Here is a 17,345-nt window from a genome sequence, read left to right as displayed (position 1 = left end):
AATCGGCAGATGAATAAGATAGAGATCGAGATAGTCGAGCTGAAGCTTCTTCAGGCTATTTTTGCAGGCTTCCACAACTTCATCTTCACGATGATGATAGCTCCAGACCTTGGACAGAATAAACAATTCCTCCCGCTTAACTACTCCCTTTTCTAGTGTCTCTTTGAGCGCCTTTCCAATATCCTCTTCATTTTTATACAATTCTACTGTATCAATCAAGCGATACCCGGCATCGATAGCCCATTTTGTTGCATCTCCTACTTCTGGTTGCTAGAGATACCGACAAATGGAAAACAATTAAAGCTAAAATCATGAAAAAAATCCTTCCTATTTCATTCAACTTACAAAATATGTTCCCAGCCCAATTACTGGCATCTGAACTCCTTTAGCAATCTCTACTGTTGGGATTTTAGCCGGCATTTTTGCACCAGAAAATTTTCTTCTGACACTCTTAAAATCAAATCTGTCAGTCTTACACTATCACGTCCCAGCGTTTTACTGCTACGCAATATAATGATTATAAAAATTTGCCTCGTATTGCCCACACCGCTTTAATCGTTCACACCGTTCACACGCTCACAATAATCCAATTGAACCGTTAACTTTTAAATGTTTAGAAAATTTCCGAGCGTTTTGAGTAAATCTTGACGAATTCCGGAAAGGAATAAAGACAAAAAACATTATTCCATATCGGGAATTATTATGAATATTACAATTTTAACTTAGAATTAATTGCATGACTGAAATACCTGAAATAGCATAAAAATATTTTAACGAAATTGGCAATAATTTGATGCATAGTTGTAGATGGTTATAGAGAAGACTTACAAACAGGGGGTAAGATTTGCCACTCTCTGTGACTGATCAGCGCCGATCATGACGACAGGATCGTCGCTAATCAGCCGATGTACCACTAACTTGTTCACTGACCAACCCTGATCCAAGGGCCTATAGACATTAATTCTTTTCCTATCACATAGGGACATTGAATCCTAAAAGCAAGTTTTGCTCTATAGAGGATTGAATTTTAATTCTGATAAATACATAATTCAGTGCTCGAAAAATTCATACAAGAATTTAGTTGAAATTTCTATGAATCATGGTTAAATATCTGTAAAAAAAAATTACAGAATAAAAGTTTTGGGGATGTGAAAATAAAACACTTTTAAAAAAAAGTTCTAATAGAACAAAATAAATTTGTAAAGACAGTATTTAATTATAATAAATTCACAAGTAGGAACACAATTAGAATTGCTCTCATTACAAAACTTAATTGAGTTAAAACAAATACTTAACATTTATAAATTAAAAATTGGTCAAATTCTTACACAAAGCTAAATAGACTTAAAAAGACAAAACAGGAGAAGTAAAGGAAATATCGTAAATTCAAAAGTAAATATCACTAAAAAAATACAAACTATATAATGAACTACCACAAAATCTAAAAATTATGGGAAATTAAATTCACATTAAAGAATTTAAAAACTAGTTAGGTAACACATTGTAAGCTGAAACCATTTTTGAAAAAACTTACATTTATTTCAAGGAAATCTTATCAAAACGTATATGGAGTGTTTCAGAGAAATGTAAACAAAGAATCTCATAACCTATAATTTTATTTACTACACTACAACCAAATTGAGATGTAGCGATGGCGCTATTGTTTGTAAGAACGTAACAAACTTTTGATCGATGAAATTTTGCGTTACTTCTGAAAATTATTTTTTTCACTAATTAAAAATTTTTATTTATTTTTCTCAAAACTATAATAAGAAAGAGTATTAACCATAAAACATAATAAGATTAAAAAAATAATTTTTAAAACATATTTGCATTTGTGTGTATTTTTTAATTCTTCATTGTCGAAGACGCCCGTAACAAACTTATGACACCCACTGTATTACGCGGGCGTGAAGAGCAGCTGTAAAACACGCATCTTAAGAATCATTGAATTTAAATTATTTATACATTAATAATTCACTACAAACACCATTGATTTAAGAGGACTGGCAGTATCAATCACTCATAGGAGTGCTTAAATGTGTGTATAGGTTACAGATTTATGTTATTTATTTATTTATTTTTATGTAAGTGACTGTGGATTAGTAACAGTTGTTTAGTTGTACAGGTTTTCGATCATGATAGGCCTAGGACCTGAGACCTGGTTATAGAGACGGATGGGTGGGGATATAAAAAAAAACATTGATTTAAATAAAGTAACTATCCAAGAAACCCAATTGGCAACCAGAATTTAGAAAAAAGGTTAAAGGCCAATTTTATCCGAATTTGATGGGATATCAAATTTCCCATTAGCCATTTTGAGCAAAAACTGTATGATCTCCATAACAAAGTGAGAAAATAACGAAATATTGGGCTATTTTTCCCAAATAGTTCAAGGACTAAAGTAACCAAGAAATTCATTCTGGATAGCAATTTGGATGTTAATTGCGCAGAAATAAATTCTTCAATATCGTCTATTTTTTTTATTCATAAACGATAGGTACGAATGGGTTAATTATACTGTGAATGTGAATTACAGTGGGACCTCGATAGAGTCAACTAATTATTTCTAAGCCTGTTGACTCCATTGGATTCGGTAACTCTATCGGAGTCCGAAAAAAATCAATTAAAATGTGAAATTTTGATAGAAATAAGTATTATTGTATGTTTGTACTAGAGAATTGAGAAATTTAACACAATAGTAGAGTATTTTGTTTAATTAATCCATAAATTCTACACCATCTGGCCCAAAATAATCGTATGTTTGGGCAAAAATTGGAGATTAAGGAATGATTTTACGGAATGTTTATTAGTAAGATAAGATAAGATTTTGCCAGGGGTCAGTTCTCTATTTCGGATATTCCGATGCATCCAGGCCACCAATTGGGCCCCTTATGCTTCCCCACCCCAATTCTATCTTATCCCTCGATACGGGTAGCCGCTCAATATCACAGCTCTGTGGGCTATCAGTGCCGCTACTATATCACAGCTTCCCTTCTCGGTGTGTGTTTGGGATCAGTGACAGCGAATATTTGTATCGACTGAAGTACTGCTTTCAAACCGAAACTCCTTCTCGTACCAGCCTCTATTGTTTAGGCGGTTCACTTTTTTGCCAATATGCACCATTGGCATTACTATTCATTCATTCACTGGACAAATTCAAAGCCGATATGGCATGAGAAATCTTTTTCTGCTGCTGCTCAGATTTGAACCCCAGACCTCGCAGTCATAGAGCTACTACCTCTATCCACTGACCCACTCGAGGCCTATGTTTATTAGTAAATATCTTATAAATCACTCTCAATGTGGTAATCTTGAGGTTCACCCACGATGTTAAGATAAGGAAATGGTGTTTAAAAGATTTCTTTTTTCATTTTTTTTTTTAGAAGAGCTCCGGAAAATATTTATTTGTTGAAAATTCTGATACAATTAACGTTATTAATTAGACTTTTTTGTTTTAAACTTTTATTGAATAAAAGAAGATATTGATAATTGTTCTTTTCGTTATGACATAACTATGGCTCTAAAACTCCACAAAAAGAGCAATAAAACCAATTTTTCTCATTTTCTTGTTCTGAAAAATGGGCGCTAAATGGTTAGAGATACCTACTTGGAGGCTTTAGATGAGCCCTTAATAAGTCAACCTGGGGATTATTATTATGCCCCTAATTTCCTCACTACTCCTCCCCTTCACCGCCAAAACCGTTTCTTTTTGTGATTACAGGAAAACACGTCATACGGGATCATATGGCTTAATCAAAAAATCTTAAGATAAGAGAACTTTCAATCGGTCAAAACGCTTAAAACCACGAAAAGAAAATTATTTTCTCGAAGATTGATTACACGATTAATATACGAATTTTATCATAATATTGTTTTTCTTGTGTTAAAAACGTTACATTAATACACCAAAACACTGATTTTAATATCGAAAAAGTCATACAATATTATTAGTTCAATAATAATGGAAAAGTTGACTCTATCGGAGTAAATTTGGCTCCAAGTTGACTCTATCGGAATCCGTAGAGTAAGGAAATAGCTGTTGACTCTATTGGAGATTGACTCTATCGAGGTCCCACTGTAATTTGTTTTCTGCCATTGAACGAATGGCAGAGCGACACAGAGACACAGACACTAGAAGCTACTACTGGAATGAAAAGTGCTCATTTTCCAACAAAATTAACCAACTTCTGTACCCAATTGACCAATTTTTGCTAAATAAAAAAGTCGTTTAGAAAATCGGTTAGTACATTTTTCGATTTAATTACCCCAGCGAACACAGTTAGCTGAAAAAGGTAGCATTTTCAGCATATTTTTGCTGAGTCGATCAGCAAAAATATCCTGACTAGTTAGCAGTTCTCGAACAAAAAGTGCTAACCAAATATGTATGTAGAAATGGCACTGCCTTACTAAATTAACTAAAAGTTTTATTTTAGAAAGTTTGGATTTTTTTTAGTATTTCTAACAATTTAGTCTTGGCATTTTGATGAAAACCCACAAGATTCTCATTTTTGGGATAATACCAATTCGATGTAAATGGAATCTGTTTCATCATTCTGTCTGTATTATTTTTTTCCGTTGCGGTACCACTTTAAAATTGATGAACCCCTTGGTTTTTCCGAATTTCTGAACAAATTCTAAACTGTCAAAGTCAGATGTTCACGTAAACATTTCGTGTGTTGTGTTTTTCTTTTGTTGGAGGAAAAAGTGCAAAATTTATTAGGAAAATCCGAGTTTTCTTAAGTTTTCAAGTGTTCAACTTCTTATTAGTAGTGTTGGGCAATAAAAGCTCTTGGAAAAATGGATCCAGCGCTACTGCGAGAGAGGGAGGCTTTCAAGAAGCGAGCCATTGCTACTCCCACGTAAGATTGTTTACATTTTCAGGGAATTTTGTGCAAAAAAAAACTCATTTCCTGGCTGAATTTAAGGGTGGAGAAAAAGAGTCGCCCTGATGGATCATCCCAGCAGCGAGATGAGAGCAAGAAGAAGGTTCGACCACCAAGCAATGCCCCAAAGTTGGACAGTTCGAAGTGAGTGAAAGGATGATGACGAATTGAGAATGTTACTGGAAATTCCTGTTTTATATTCTTTTTTTAGTTACAAGACAATGACCGGAAGCTCTCAGTATCGTTTTGGTGTTTTGGCAAAGATTGTAAAGCACATGCGGACGAGACATCAAGATGGAGATGATCACCCATTGACATTGGAGGAGATTCTTGATGAGACAAATCAACTGGATATTGGATCCGGTGTCAAGAATGTACGTCAAGATTCAACTGCGCATTTAATCTAGTTTTAGTGCAATGTCCAGGGAGAGAGAGAGAGGCAGAATGTGGCTAAAATGCTAATGAATTTATTTACAGTGGCTCCAGAGTGAGGCTTTGGTAAATAATCCCAAAATAGACGTTATTGATGGCAACAGATTTGCCTTCAAACCCGTCTATCGGATTCGGGATGGCAAGAGTTTGCTCAAGTATGATAATTCCTGGGAATTTTGCTTTTCTTTTGGATTTCTATATAAAATATTTTTTGGGTTTTAGATTGCTCAAGCAGCACGATTTGAAGGGACTGGGAGGGGTTTTGTTGGAAGATGTTCAAGAATCTCTGCCACATTGTGAGAAAGCTCTCAAGAATCGTGCCAGTGAGATTGTTTATATCACCCGTCCGATTGATAAGAAGAAAATCCTCTTTTACAACGATAAAACGGCCAATTTTGTTGTGGATGAGGAATTCCAGAAATGCTGGAGAGCTGTTACAGTTGATGCCATGGACGATGGGAAAATCGATGAATATCTCGAGAAGCAAGGTAACAATCCTTTTTAACTCAAAAAATTTTCCAAAAATTTCAAATTTGAAATATTTTTAGGTATTCGGTCGATGCAGGATCACGGAATTAAGAAGACAGTCATTCCAAAGAGGAAGAAACCTCCAAATAAGAAGAGACAATTCAAGAAGCCCAGAGACAATGAGCATTTGGCTGATGTTCTCGAGACGTATGAGGATAATACGTTGACGCAGAAGGGGGCCAGTGCCAGTGGTTAGATTAGCAATCAGCGAGATCATTTGATAAAATGTAAAAGAAAAAGAGCAAAGGAAAAGAGGAATTCAGAATAAAAATTTTGATTATGAGATGACAATCGGTTGAATTTTAATGAAATGGGTTGCGCCACCACTAAATCAGCTGATTTAATCGGTTCGGCAATTCCAAGGATTTACAATTTCGCGAAATTTTCGACACGCTGAAATTTTCAGAAATTTACCAAGGAGAGTAATGCAATTTTGGAAGTTCTGAAAAATTTAATAACTCTAAATTTACAAATGCTAATTCAAGTAATGACCTCAATTCTAAAACCAAGATCAAAATTATTCCAAGATTTTGGTTTTCTGAAATCAAAAAATCAAGATAAAATGTGTCAAATCTCTTGAAATCCTGAAATCCAAGACGCAAACCACGTAGATTTAACGTTTTCCAATTCTAGAACCAAGATTCCAAGACGTAAAATTTCTTTATTTCTTGAAAAATAATTCCAAGAACGTCTCTGAGGTGCTTTGGAATTTTTAAGATAATAATTTGAAAGATTATTTGCGGAATTCGCTTATAATGATGAATATTTCCATAAAAGAGTTCAAAAGGAAATATATAAATAATAAAAATATTTTATTTGAGTTTGTATTTAATCGAAAAAATGGATATAGGGTCGAAGGAACACCTCTTCGACAGGGAACCCCTATTGCCACTTTTGTCAAAATCTTGAAATTGATTTAAAGTATATCTAATAAAATGTAAATATTATGACGTTTTTCCTTAGTCTACGTTTTCTGAAAAGGAAAGGTGTTCAAATTAAGACTTCTATAATGATCCAAAGAAAATTATTTTTAATATCTATTTAGAAGTTGAATTAAATATAATAAATTAAAAATTAATATTATAATAATAAATTAAAAAATAATATCAATTAACCCTCTAAAGATCACCACACCACGTGTCAATCAATGCACGCATCAAAAATATATTTTCAGCGTTCATATTCTATTAATACTATATTCATTAATACTGTATTATTTAAATTAATAAAATGCTAAAATAGCTCTAAAAATGCACCAAAAATCAAAATTGGTCATTATTATTTCCTGAACTCAAATTTTACCAAAAAAAAAAAATTGTGATATAAACATTGTCAGACTGTTACTGAATTCCCCTACAGGTGAAATAATTTATTTTCAATAAAAAAATCCAATTGAAAAAAAATTGGCAGCGATTGCCACTGGGGGACCCATTCACATGTTAAACACCTTTAAAAACAAACAACATAAAATTGCAAAGCACAAAAAGTCATCACACTGTGCAATTACTAATTAAAATTTTATGATAATTTACTTTAATTGTGGCTAATAAGCGAAATAAAACTAGTAATAAAAAAGTAGATTAGCTCTAAAAAAAACTAGTTTGAAGTATCACTAAAGAAATGTAGATGCCACAATGTTCGATGGAACTGTCGATATACTCAAAAAGAATAATGATGTTATTCTAATGAAAAAAAATATTGAGATGTTTTGTTATTCGCAAATGGCAACGCTTCCAATTTTCTCTAACAAGAGAAGTACATAGGGTAAATGTCCTAATTCAAAACCATTTTCAGACGCTTTAACTTTGACAGAAGATTCAACACATTAAGTTCATATTTTTTCTGAAGAGAATTACATAAATTTGCTCCTTGACTCTTCTAGAATGTTACTGTTCAGTGAAAATTCTTTAGATAATTTGAAAACTTCTTAAATACAAAAAAATACTTGAGCGTAAAATGCTTCTATTGGAACCATATTAATCCAAATGGAAACAAGGGAAAGTTTCTAATTGGAGACAAACAGTGTAAGTGAAAGCGCGACGAAAGGCTTCCAAAACCTTGTTGAGTTGCTTTTGAGTGCAGGATTTGTTCTTATTCCTGGTCTTTTCTCCTTTCCCATCTAAAACAATAAGAAAATCTCTCCAAAAAAATCATATTTCCAGGGTTTCCTATTGAAGCATTTGCAGACACTTCAGAACAACCCTTTTTGTTCACGAAATAGGTAATTATTTCATTTGAAATCTTCACGTATCGTTAACAATAAAAATTAGCACTTAATTTAACTAAAATTAGCCAGAAATATGGCATAAATGTTAAACAAAACGAATAAACAACAGTCATCTCATTGTGTCTTTCATTGGAAAACATGGTCGATCGATGAAAAATTCGATGGTGAAAAGGTACACTTTTAATTTTTCTGAGAAATTAACAAATTAAAATTTGTGAATATGAATGGATTTTTGCTTTATTTGGAGCAAAATTAACTAAATAATGAAACTCTGGTATAGAAAATATATAAATATAATAATTTAGTACTGTATTTATCGTGAAAACAGTAACGTTTCCATTTGGAGTAGCGAAAAATTTCCATTTGGAGCAGGTTTTGAATTAGCTTAATTTACCCTACTGATTTTCTTATTAAAATTCTTCTACCAAACACACAGATAATTTTATGAATCTTATGATATAATTTTTTTCCATAGCTTTAATTTTGGCTTAAGCAAATGATCTTAAAATGTAACCCCAAAGTGTACCAGTGATGTCATTTTTAGCATCTCGATATTATTCGCTGACTCTCGAAAATGAAGTTACTTTCATAATTTTAAAAATTTTGACAAGGATTTTCAGTTGACGCTCTAAATAACCAATTTACATTACAATACCACTACTAAATAAAAGATAAATATGTTTTTACAAAAAAAATAAACAATATTAAAAGAGAAAAACCGACGGAGTATCCAAGGATCGAACCCGCGGCGCTTCCGTTAAATGTCCTGCGCTAAACCGCTAAGCCACCGCTGTATGCAGACCCATACGAATTTTCTCTGTTATGTGCTGCGCAAGGTGTCATCTTTGGGGGGCTTTTTTTTTAAAAGAATTAACCAAATTTCGCACTTTTTGAATATACCGCGTTTAATTTGATGTCTTTCTGCGTAATTGAGCAAAGCCACAGATTTATCTGAATTTGATGACTCGAGTACTTCCCTTGTAAGACATTTATTCTTAACACCTTCACTTCTGTTACAGACCAAAGTAACGAAAAATCCATTCCCGACAGAAATTCGGACATCAATTGCGCAGAAATAAATAATGATCAAAAATCGTCTATTTTTTGATTAATCTATTAATCGATGCGTACGAATGGGTTAATGTTACTTTTTGCAACGTTATAGACATTTCAATTTTCATTTACAATTCCTATGAAATATTTCACTGAAATGTTTCATGAAAAGTTTCATTGAAAGAATTAGATTTTCAAAGTCTAGCACAATCGTAACTGTCATCGCGGTGGCCAAACCAAACCCGTTCTCGAAGGTAAATAGTCGAGGAAAGTTAAAGGAGAAGCTGAAGACACGTTCCAGCAACGACGACGTGGGCAGGAGATTCTTTGTTTTATTTATTTATTTTTTTTTACTCAAATCCCAGGCCATATAAATATGCAACCGAAGCGTCTCTGATGCTTCAGTTTTAATCAAAGTGTGTTCTGTTGATCTGCAAACAAAGGTATTTTCCACTGCAGTGCTTTCAATTTATCACAAAAAAAATACCTCATTTCCTGTGGTGATCCTTTCCAGCTTTGAAATTTTCCGGGGAGAAATATGAAAGGACTGATAGGATTAGTTGCAGTACTTTCATTCATATCTTCAATATCAACGGAAGACAGGTAAATATTTAATTTATTAAGGGTTTATTGATTGATCGCTGAATTTTTAATAATTTGAAGTCAATGGAATATTTTTTATAAAATTTCTTTTAGCCATTAAAAATAGTTTTGTGTGTTATATTTCTTAGCAGTAATTTGTGAACCTGAACAGGGGTTAATTACCCATCTGTATGCCAAGTTCTTTAGCACTTTTTTGATATTAATCTGTCTGTCTGTTCTTTGGATAATTGAATAATTTACACGGGCAATTTGCCCATAAAACCATAAAAAAAAGAGATAATACGTGGCTTATTTAATAGTCAGAATGATTATCGATTGAGAAAGAGACAATTGGTTGACTTTGAAATCCAATTTGGTCATAGAGTTTTTCCATGTCTTCAGTTCAGGGTGATTCTCAGTCTGAGGATGTTCTATACAAAGCCGGGATTTAAAGAAAAAGTCTTTTTTGCATCAGTTTGTGTTCTTGTTGGAGCTGCAATAACAGCATCAGCTATTTTTGTTGTTAAAAATATTCGAGAAATTCAGCGGTTTTTATTTATTTATTTATTTTTAAATTCTTTTTCAAATTTTGAATCCTTAACGGAAATTTAAAGGGGTATCCTTATTTTACTTCTAGCCCAAAATGGGGATATGAATGCGTCCAGGGGAAGTGCAAGAAGGTTGAAGCTCTCAATCGAGAGGATGTTGTGAGTTTAGGAGTCTGTCGGCTGTTCTGTGGCGAGGACATTGGAACTCTGTGGCCAAAGCCAACGGGAAATGTCCGAGTGGGAAATACTCTTGCTCACATTGACATCGATGGGATTCTATTTAAATTCCCAGATTACAAAAATCAACAGGTTTACTGGGAACAGACGCATCAGCGTTTCCTGGATCAGATAAAAGCGAAAGTAACGAAAAATCATGTTCTGCGCAAGGGAGGAAAGAAAGTTATGCTGGACATTGCTGTGGACAAGGAGCCACTAACATTTGACTACAGCACAGACGAAAGCTACAGGCTGGATGTGAAGGAGGAAGATGGGAATGTGGCAGTGAAAATTGTCGCTCCAACGTACTATGGAGCTCGACATGGTGTTGAGACTCTGGCCCAATTGATTGTCTACGACAACATTCGCACGGAATTGCAGGTAAATTGTATTTTAAAAATAGATTTGCTATTTTTTAAAAAAGAAATTCTATGGGTTCTTTTTCGCAAGAATAATAGGATATAAACCAGGGGCCTCTCGATATTTCATTTTTCCATACGTTTTTGTCTATAGAAACACTGAAGACTGTTGGCAAGTTTTTTCCTAAAGAGAATTGAGTTATCAGTCTGATATATTTCGAAATCCTGCATTAAAAGCTATCTGAAAATACATATTTAATAATGTTCGCCGAAATAATAGAAGAACTTACGAAGAAATTTGTTTAAGTCGCGGTGCAATATCTGCAAAATTTTTACAAGGAAAAGTGAAAAATAGCTTCACTTTTTATTAGGCTTGATGGGACCCTGAAATAAACAATATAATTCAATTGCTTTAACTCCAACACGTTGAAAAATCCTACTTTAACTGAAGCCGTTGTATTATCACATTTATCTCTTTCTTATCAGCAATCAAATATTCAAGGCAAATGAAATTAGAACGCAAAAATATTATGAAGTGAATTATTTAAAAAAAAAAATAGGAGGAAATCAAGCTAGAAACACTTCATATTTTCCTAATCGTAGAATAAATTAGGTCAAATTCATTAAATAAGTATAGAAAAAATATAAAGTGTTCGAAGTCAGAGTATGTGCGAAGCGTGAAAGCCTTTCCGTACTGAAAATTTCATGAAAAAATAATTTTGAATTAGGTGAACATGGGGCAAAATGTAGCAAATGGATACTTTTTACTGCTTTACAATTTTTCATAAGATAATTTTCGTCTGCCTCAAAGGGAAAACGGACTTTCGAACCATTTTCTTAAATTTGATTTTATATAAGTTTTATCGTAATTAGTGACATTTTGCTTTACTTTATTACGAGCTCTCGTAAATAAAAGTATTATCCGGTTGACGTATTTGATGGGAAATTTATTGTTCTACAACTTTGTCGCAGACCATTTCGCACTTCCGCGATAGAAAAAAAATATTAGTAGACAAAAATGCTTTCTTTTATTAATCCTTTAAAAAAATAGTTTTTTAGGTTAAAACCCGTATATTTTTATACTTTTTATTTATGATTAAAAAAGGGGTGGCAAGGCGTCCCAGGCTTTGCGGAATGCTCGAACTCGTGACTTAGATGCTATACCGCTAAAGTACTTTCGCATCATTTACCGTTTACTGGTACTCAACCGATTTAAATCGATTCATATCACTCAATAGATTCCACAAAATAGTTTAAAGCAGAGGTGTGCAAGAAACCGTTGAAATCGAATTAACGTCAAATGAAACATGTACGTCAATGGTCAAAACGCTACTATAACAAACTCATTTTGACGTTAATTCGGTTTCAACGGTTTCTTGCACACCTCTGGTTTAAAGAATAATAAAAATTATATTCGAACAAAAATTACTTATCGGTTCATAGCTAGTTCATTAGCGGTTCACAACCGATTTTAACCGGTTCATAAATCACTCAAAATGTTTCCCAAAATACACCTCTGGTAATTTGATTGAATTTCGTAAAAAAATTAGTTATCGGTTATGAACCGGTTCATTACCGGTTCAAAACCGATTGGAACCGATTCAGTTTTATCGGAAATTCCAAGACCTTTCCAAAGAGCCCAAACATGACCCCATTCGCTTGATAAATGCGCTATAGGGACTCTTTAACTTTTGACTTTGAAAAACCGTTGGAATGGTTCAACTAAAACATATCCAAAAATGAAAAAAATCGCACGACACGTTTTCGAGCAATCCCAAAAAACATGGTTTTGAAGGGGAAGGCGGGGGTGGGGGAAAATGAGGGGCATTTCAACGATCCTCGGGTTGACTTATGGGGGATCCCCCGAAGGGCCCAAGTCGCTATCTCTTACCGTTTGGCCTCTAGAGCTGGCGACAGTCTACAGACAGACGGATAGACGGACAGACGGACAAACAGCGTGACGACATTTCTCAGAAATCGTCTAAAACCTGAAGATTAGTTGATAAAATTGGTCTCCGGGGGGTGGAAGGTGGAAATTTTGGAGAGGGGGGCGGTGAAAAAATCGAGGGATTATATACTGCCCTCTCCGTGGAGTTCGAACAGTAAAAAAATATCACTTAGGGGGGAGTGGGGCACCTTTGACATTCAGATTTTTCTTCTACACTGAGAAACATCCGTAAAAGTTAAAATAACATTCCAGAAATGTTAATTTTACCCTGCATTATTGATCCAAAATCAGTGTACATATTACCCTTTTTTAGGTGTATTTTGGGTTAAAGTTACCCTTTTTCATGTTAATTTTACCCTTGAAAAAGGTGTAAAATTAACATTAAAAAATGTTGATATATAATATTTTTACACCTAAAAAGTGTTAGTTATGAGGAAAAAAAGTTAATCGCACCCCCGTTTTTTTCTCAGTGTATGTTTAAGTGAAACTGAGTTATATCGAAAGTATCGAAATGTAATTTAACTTCTCAATCTGTTTGTGCAGTTAAATTATATCACGATAGGGCTCAATTTTATTTAGAAATAGGTGAAAAATCCCAATTTCAACGATGTCCTACTTCCCCCTATACAGCAAACAAGGCTTTGGAAAACCTGAAACCGGATTCGGAAAATGCGCCAAATTCTATGCGTGATTTTGTAATCATTGAAAAAATGAAAATTCTCAAAATGTCACTCAAATCTCTGAAGTGCGATTCTTTCTATTTAAAAGAGAAATGAGTTTGAGCTGCTCAAACGGCTCAAATGTGCCTTACACTTTACATGTTGATTTCCAAAAGAGCCCTTCTTGACAAGAAAGTGCGCTCCCTTCGAACGTTTATGCCTTCGAATAATGTGATTTTTTTTTAAATTTTTCATAAGAGCCTTACGCATAATTATCAATATTGATAAGAAGCTAACTAATAATTTAATAGAAACGTGTAAGCCTCTTGGGAAAAATAAAAGAAAATTCACATTATTCGAAGGCATGAACGTTCGGAGGGAGAGTACTTTCCCCTAGTCTCTTTGCTGGTCCAGAAGTGTTAGAAAAGGCGAACTCAAGACTAAATGGCCAAAGAAATGTTAAAATATTTAATGCGATTTTCATTTATATTTTAAATTTAAAGTGAAAAAAAATTAATTTTTGTTCTTAGTCAGTGAATGAACACGTGTCAGGTAAAAATATCTTTAATGCCACTTAAATTTTAATGTTCTTGATTTTTTTTTTGGTTTTACACTTTTTTTAATTCTTTAAATACCGTAGGGAGGCAACGGCTTTTCACTGTTTCCTCTTTTGGTGTTACTGTGTTATCACACTTGCACATTAAAATTTTAATATGATTCACATTAATTGTCGCTGGTGAGAGTCCAAATGTGTAATTTGTGTGTTTGAATCATTTTATATTCAAAATTTGATCTATTTGTTGATAAAAAAGGTAGACTTGGCCCGCAAAATTTGATATAAATAGCATTTATAGCATTAATGCGAAAAATTAATGCGATTTTCTCTTTAATTTTTTAATGTGAAAAATATTTATGCTTTAGGTAAATTTAAACTTATTTTTGCAGGCAAAGTCCACTTCTTTATCAATAAATAGAAAAACCCCAAATATTAAGTGATTCAAAGACACAAATAACATATATGGACGCTCACAAGCGACAATTAATGTGAATCACATTAAAATTTTAATGTGCAAGTGTGATAACGCCGTTAGACACTTGAAGGCTAATTTAAAATTTTAAAAATTTCGGGTTTCCCAGGCTGTCCTGTAAAAAGGGTCAAGCTTTTGCGATTTTGTGAATTTAGTTTAAAGCTCAGTTATATTATTTTTATTAAAGCATTGTAGATCAAAATTTAGGGAGTTTTCAAGATTTCAATACATTGATTTTGCACTAATAGGGTAAATTAAGCTAATTCAAAACTTGCTCCAAATGGAAATTTTCTTTCCATTCCAAATAGAAACGTCATTGTTTTCATGATAAATACAGTACTAAATTATTATATTTATATATTTTATATACCACATTTTCATTATTTAGTTAATTTTGCTCCAAATAAAGCGAAAATCCATTCATATTCACAAATTTTATTATGTTAATTTCGGAGAAAAATTAAAAGTGTACCTTTTCACCATCGAATTCTTTATCGATCGACTATGTGTTCCAATGAAAAACACAATGAGGTGATTGTTGTTTATTCGTTTTGTTTAACATTTATGTCATATTTCTGAATAATTTTAGTTAAATTAAGTGCTAATTTTTATTGTTAACGGTACGTGAAGTTTTCAAATGAAATAATTACCTATTTCGTGAACAAAAAGGGTTTTTCTGAAGTGTCTGCAATGCAAATGCTTTAATAGGAAACCCTGGAAATTTGATTTTTTGGAGAGATTTTTTTATTGTTTTAGATGGGAAAGGAGAAAAGACCGGGAATAAGTACAAATCCTGCACTCAAGAGTAACTCAACAAGGTTTTGAAAGCCTTTCGTCGCGGTTTCACTTACACTGTTCGTCCCCAATTAGAAAATTTCCCTCGTCTCCATTTGGATTAATTTGTTTTCAATAGAAGAATTTTGCACTTGTGAGTTTGTCTTGTATTTAAGAAGTTTTCAAATTATATTTAAAGAATTTTCACTAAACTGTAACATTCTAGAAGAGTCAAGGAACAAATTTATGTAATTCTCTTCAGAAAAAATATGAACTTAATGTGTTGAATCTTCTGTCAAAGTTAAAGCGTCTGGAAATGGTTTTGAATTAGGACATTTACCCTACTCTTTGAAATCCGGTTTCCTAAAAATCTTTCCTAGAAACCCCAAGTCAAACATCTCTTACCGTTTTTTCTTCAAAAATGATCGCCTACTATTACTGGCTCTACCGGAAATTTTGTGAAAGCTCATGATTCTTTTATTTTCATCACAAATGACTCATAAAAATGCATTAAAACTATTCTTTTTAAGGTCGTGTCAAGCGTAAGTATTGAGGATGCTCCAACCTTTAAGCATCGTGGGATTTCTCATGATACTTCTCGGAATTACTTTTCCGTTGAGGCCATCAAAAAGACAATTGACGCTATGGCCATGGTCAAACTCAATACGTTCCACTGGCATATCACAGACTCTCATAGTTTCCCTGTGATCATCAAGTCCCATCCGGATCTTGCAGGCTACGGTGCCTATAGTCCTGAGCAAGTTTACACGGCCGAAGATGTCCGGGATATTGTCAAGTACGCTCGTATTCGTGGAGTACGAGTCATTCCGGAATTCGATGCTCCAGCTCATGTTGGTGAGGGTTGGCAGAAGAAGAATATGACTGTCTGCTTCAATGCTCAACCGTGGATTAGGTACTGCGTTGAGCCTCCGTGTGGGCAGTTAGATCCGTCCAAGGATGAACTCTATAGTGTCCTGGAGGACATCTATCGAGAGTTCAATGAGATGTTCGAGGAACCTTTTGTCTTCCACATGGGTGGAGACGAGGTATCTGTATCGTGCTGGAATTCCAGCTCTGAACTTCAGCACTGGATGCTCCAACGTGGTTGGCAACTCGAGGAGTCGGACTTTATGCGTCTCTGGGGATATTTCCAGGACAATGCTATCCAGCGGTGGGACAAAGTAGCTTCAGGGAAAGTTCCCATCATCCTCTGGACAAGTCGACTGACTGACGTTCCCTATGTGGATGATTACCTAGACAAGGATCGCTATATCATTCAGATCTGGACGAAAGGGGATGATCCCAAAATTGAGGATCTCCTCAATCGTGGTTTCAACCTAATCTTCTCCAATTACGATGCCCTGTACTTCGATTGTGGCTTCCAGGGTTGGGTCAGTGATGGCCTCAATTGGTGCTCGCCCTATATCGGTTGGCAGAAAGTCTACGACAACAGCCTAAGTGCCCTTGCAGGCAGCAAAGTCAAACAGGTTTTGGGAGCAGAAGCGGCTCTGTGGTCTGAACAAGTGGATGATTTTGCATTGGACTCCCGTTTCTGGCCACGTGCCAGTGCCCTGGCCGAGCGTCTCTGGACAGATCCAACGGACACATGGCGAGACGCAGAATCTCGCATGCTGATCCACAGGGAACGTTTGGTGGAGAATGGCGTGGCAGCGGATTCGCTGCAACCTCAGTGGTGTCTTCAGAATGAGGGCGAATGCCCAAATTTACTGTGAGAAATTTTTGGGGGAAGATGATTCAGCCTTAAATTCGTCCAGCCTTTTCCTCACTTTATGTCTCTCTCTCGAAACAAAATTTCAGGTGCTTCTAAATCACTTTTTATAATAGATTCCATTTTTGTCTCAATAAAATGTTAAAAGCTTAATGTCCGTAGTTTTATTTTTATTCTTATGAATAAATAAATAAAGGAAATCTTTCTATTAAACTTTTTTTTTTTAGTACATGACTGGTTCATGTCACGACTATTTGGTGGTGGAACACGATGAGAACTGTGGAACACAGTCGAAACAGGAACCAACAGAAAGAAAAGTCGATAATGCAGAAGCGCATTAGAACAGTCCTGTACTAAAAAAAAAAATGTTCAGGAG

At 34.3% G+C, this 17,345-nt stretch overlaps 3 protein-coding genes across 5 annotated transcripts in view; 2 read left to right on the top strand and 1 right to left on the bottom strand.

Moving 5' to 3' along the window:
• Nucleotides 1-575, bottom strand: part of LOC129804931 (aldo-keto reductase AKR2E4-like) — an 8,582-nt gene extending 8,007 nt beyond the window's left edge. The window contains exons 1-2 of one of the 2 annotated variants that reach the window (XM_055852719.1): nt 346-575; nt 4-270 (exon numbers count right to left, since the gene is read on the bottom strand). In XM_055852719.1, coding sequence (XP_055708694.1) covers nt 4-270; nt 346-420 — 342 coding nt within the window. In that variant the 5' untranslated portion in view covers nt 421-575. The remainder of the gene's footprint in view (nt 1-3; nt 271-345) is intronic. The other variant, XM_055852718.1, reaches the window with a different exon arrangement.
• Nucleotides 576-4,630: 4,055 nt separating this feature from the next.
• On the top strand, nt 4,631-6,137 carry LOC129804933 (general transcription factor IIE subunit 2). Its single transcript, XM_055852722.1, has 6 exons — nt 4,631-4,862; nt 4,929-5,030; nt 5,098-5,260; nt 5,364-5,473; nt 5,541-5,806; nt 5,867-6,137. The coding sequence occupies exons 1-6, from the start codon at nt 4,801-4,803 to the stop codon at nt 6,040-6,042; spliced, it is 879 nt and encodes a 292-aa protein (XP_055708697.1). The 5' UTR covers nt 4,631-4,800; the 3' UTR covers nt 6,043-6,137.
• A 3,147-nt stretch (nt 6,138-9,284) lies between these two features.
• Nucleotides 9,285-17,122, top strand: LOC129804901 (chitooligosaccharidolytic beta-N-acetylglucosaminidase-like). 2 transcript variants are annotated; one of them, XM_055852661.1, is made up of 5 exons: nt 9,285-9,380; nt 9,492-9,569; nt 9,641-9,729; nt 10,346-10,853; nt 15,771-17,122. In XM_055852661.1, exons 3-5 carry the CDS (start codon nt 9,665-9,667, stop codon nt 16,971-16,973), a joined length of 1,776 nt encoding a protein of 591 aa, XP_055708636.1. In that variant the 5' UTR covers nt 9,285-9,380; nt 9,492-9,569; nt 9,641-9,664; the 3' UTR covers nt 16,974-17,122. The 2 variants fall into 2 exon arrangements, with proteins under 2 accessions (XP_055708636.1, XP_055708635.1); XM_055852660.1 differs by having other exon boundaries at nt 9,328-9,569.
• The last annotated feature ends 223 nt before the right edge of the window (nt 17,123-17,345 follow it).

The sequence above is a fragment of the Phlebotomus papatasi genome, chromosome 2 (genome assembly GCF_024763615.1).
Source record: "Phlebotomus papatasi isolate M1 chromosome 2, Ppap_2.1, whole genome shotgun sequence".
Taxonomy (NCBI): domain Eukaryota; kingdom Metazoa; phylum Arthropoda; class Insecta; order Diptera; family Psychodidae; genus Phlebotomus; species Phlebotomus papatasi.
This window is presented reverse-complemented; position numbering and strand designations above follow the sequence as displayed.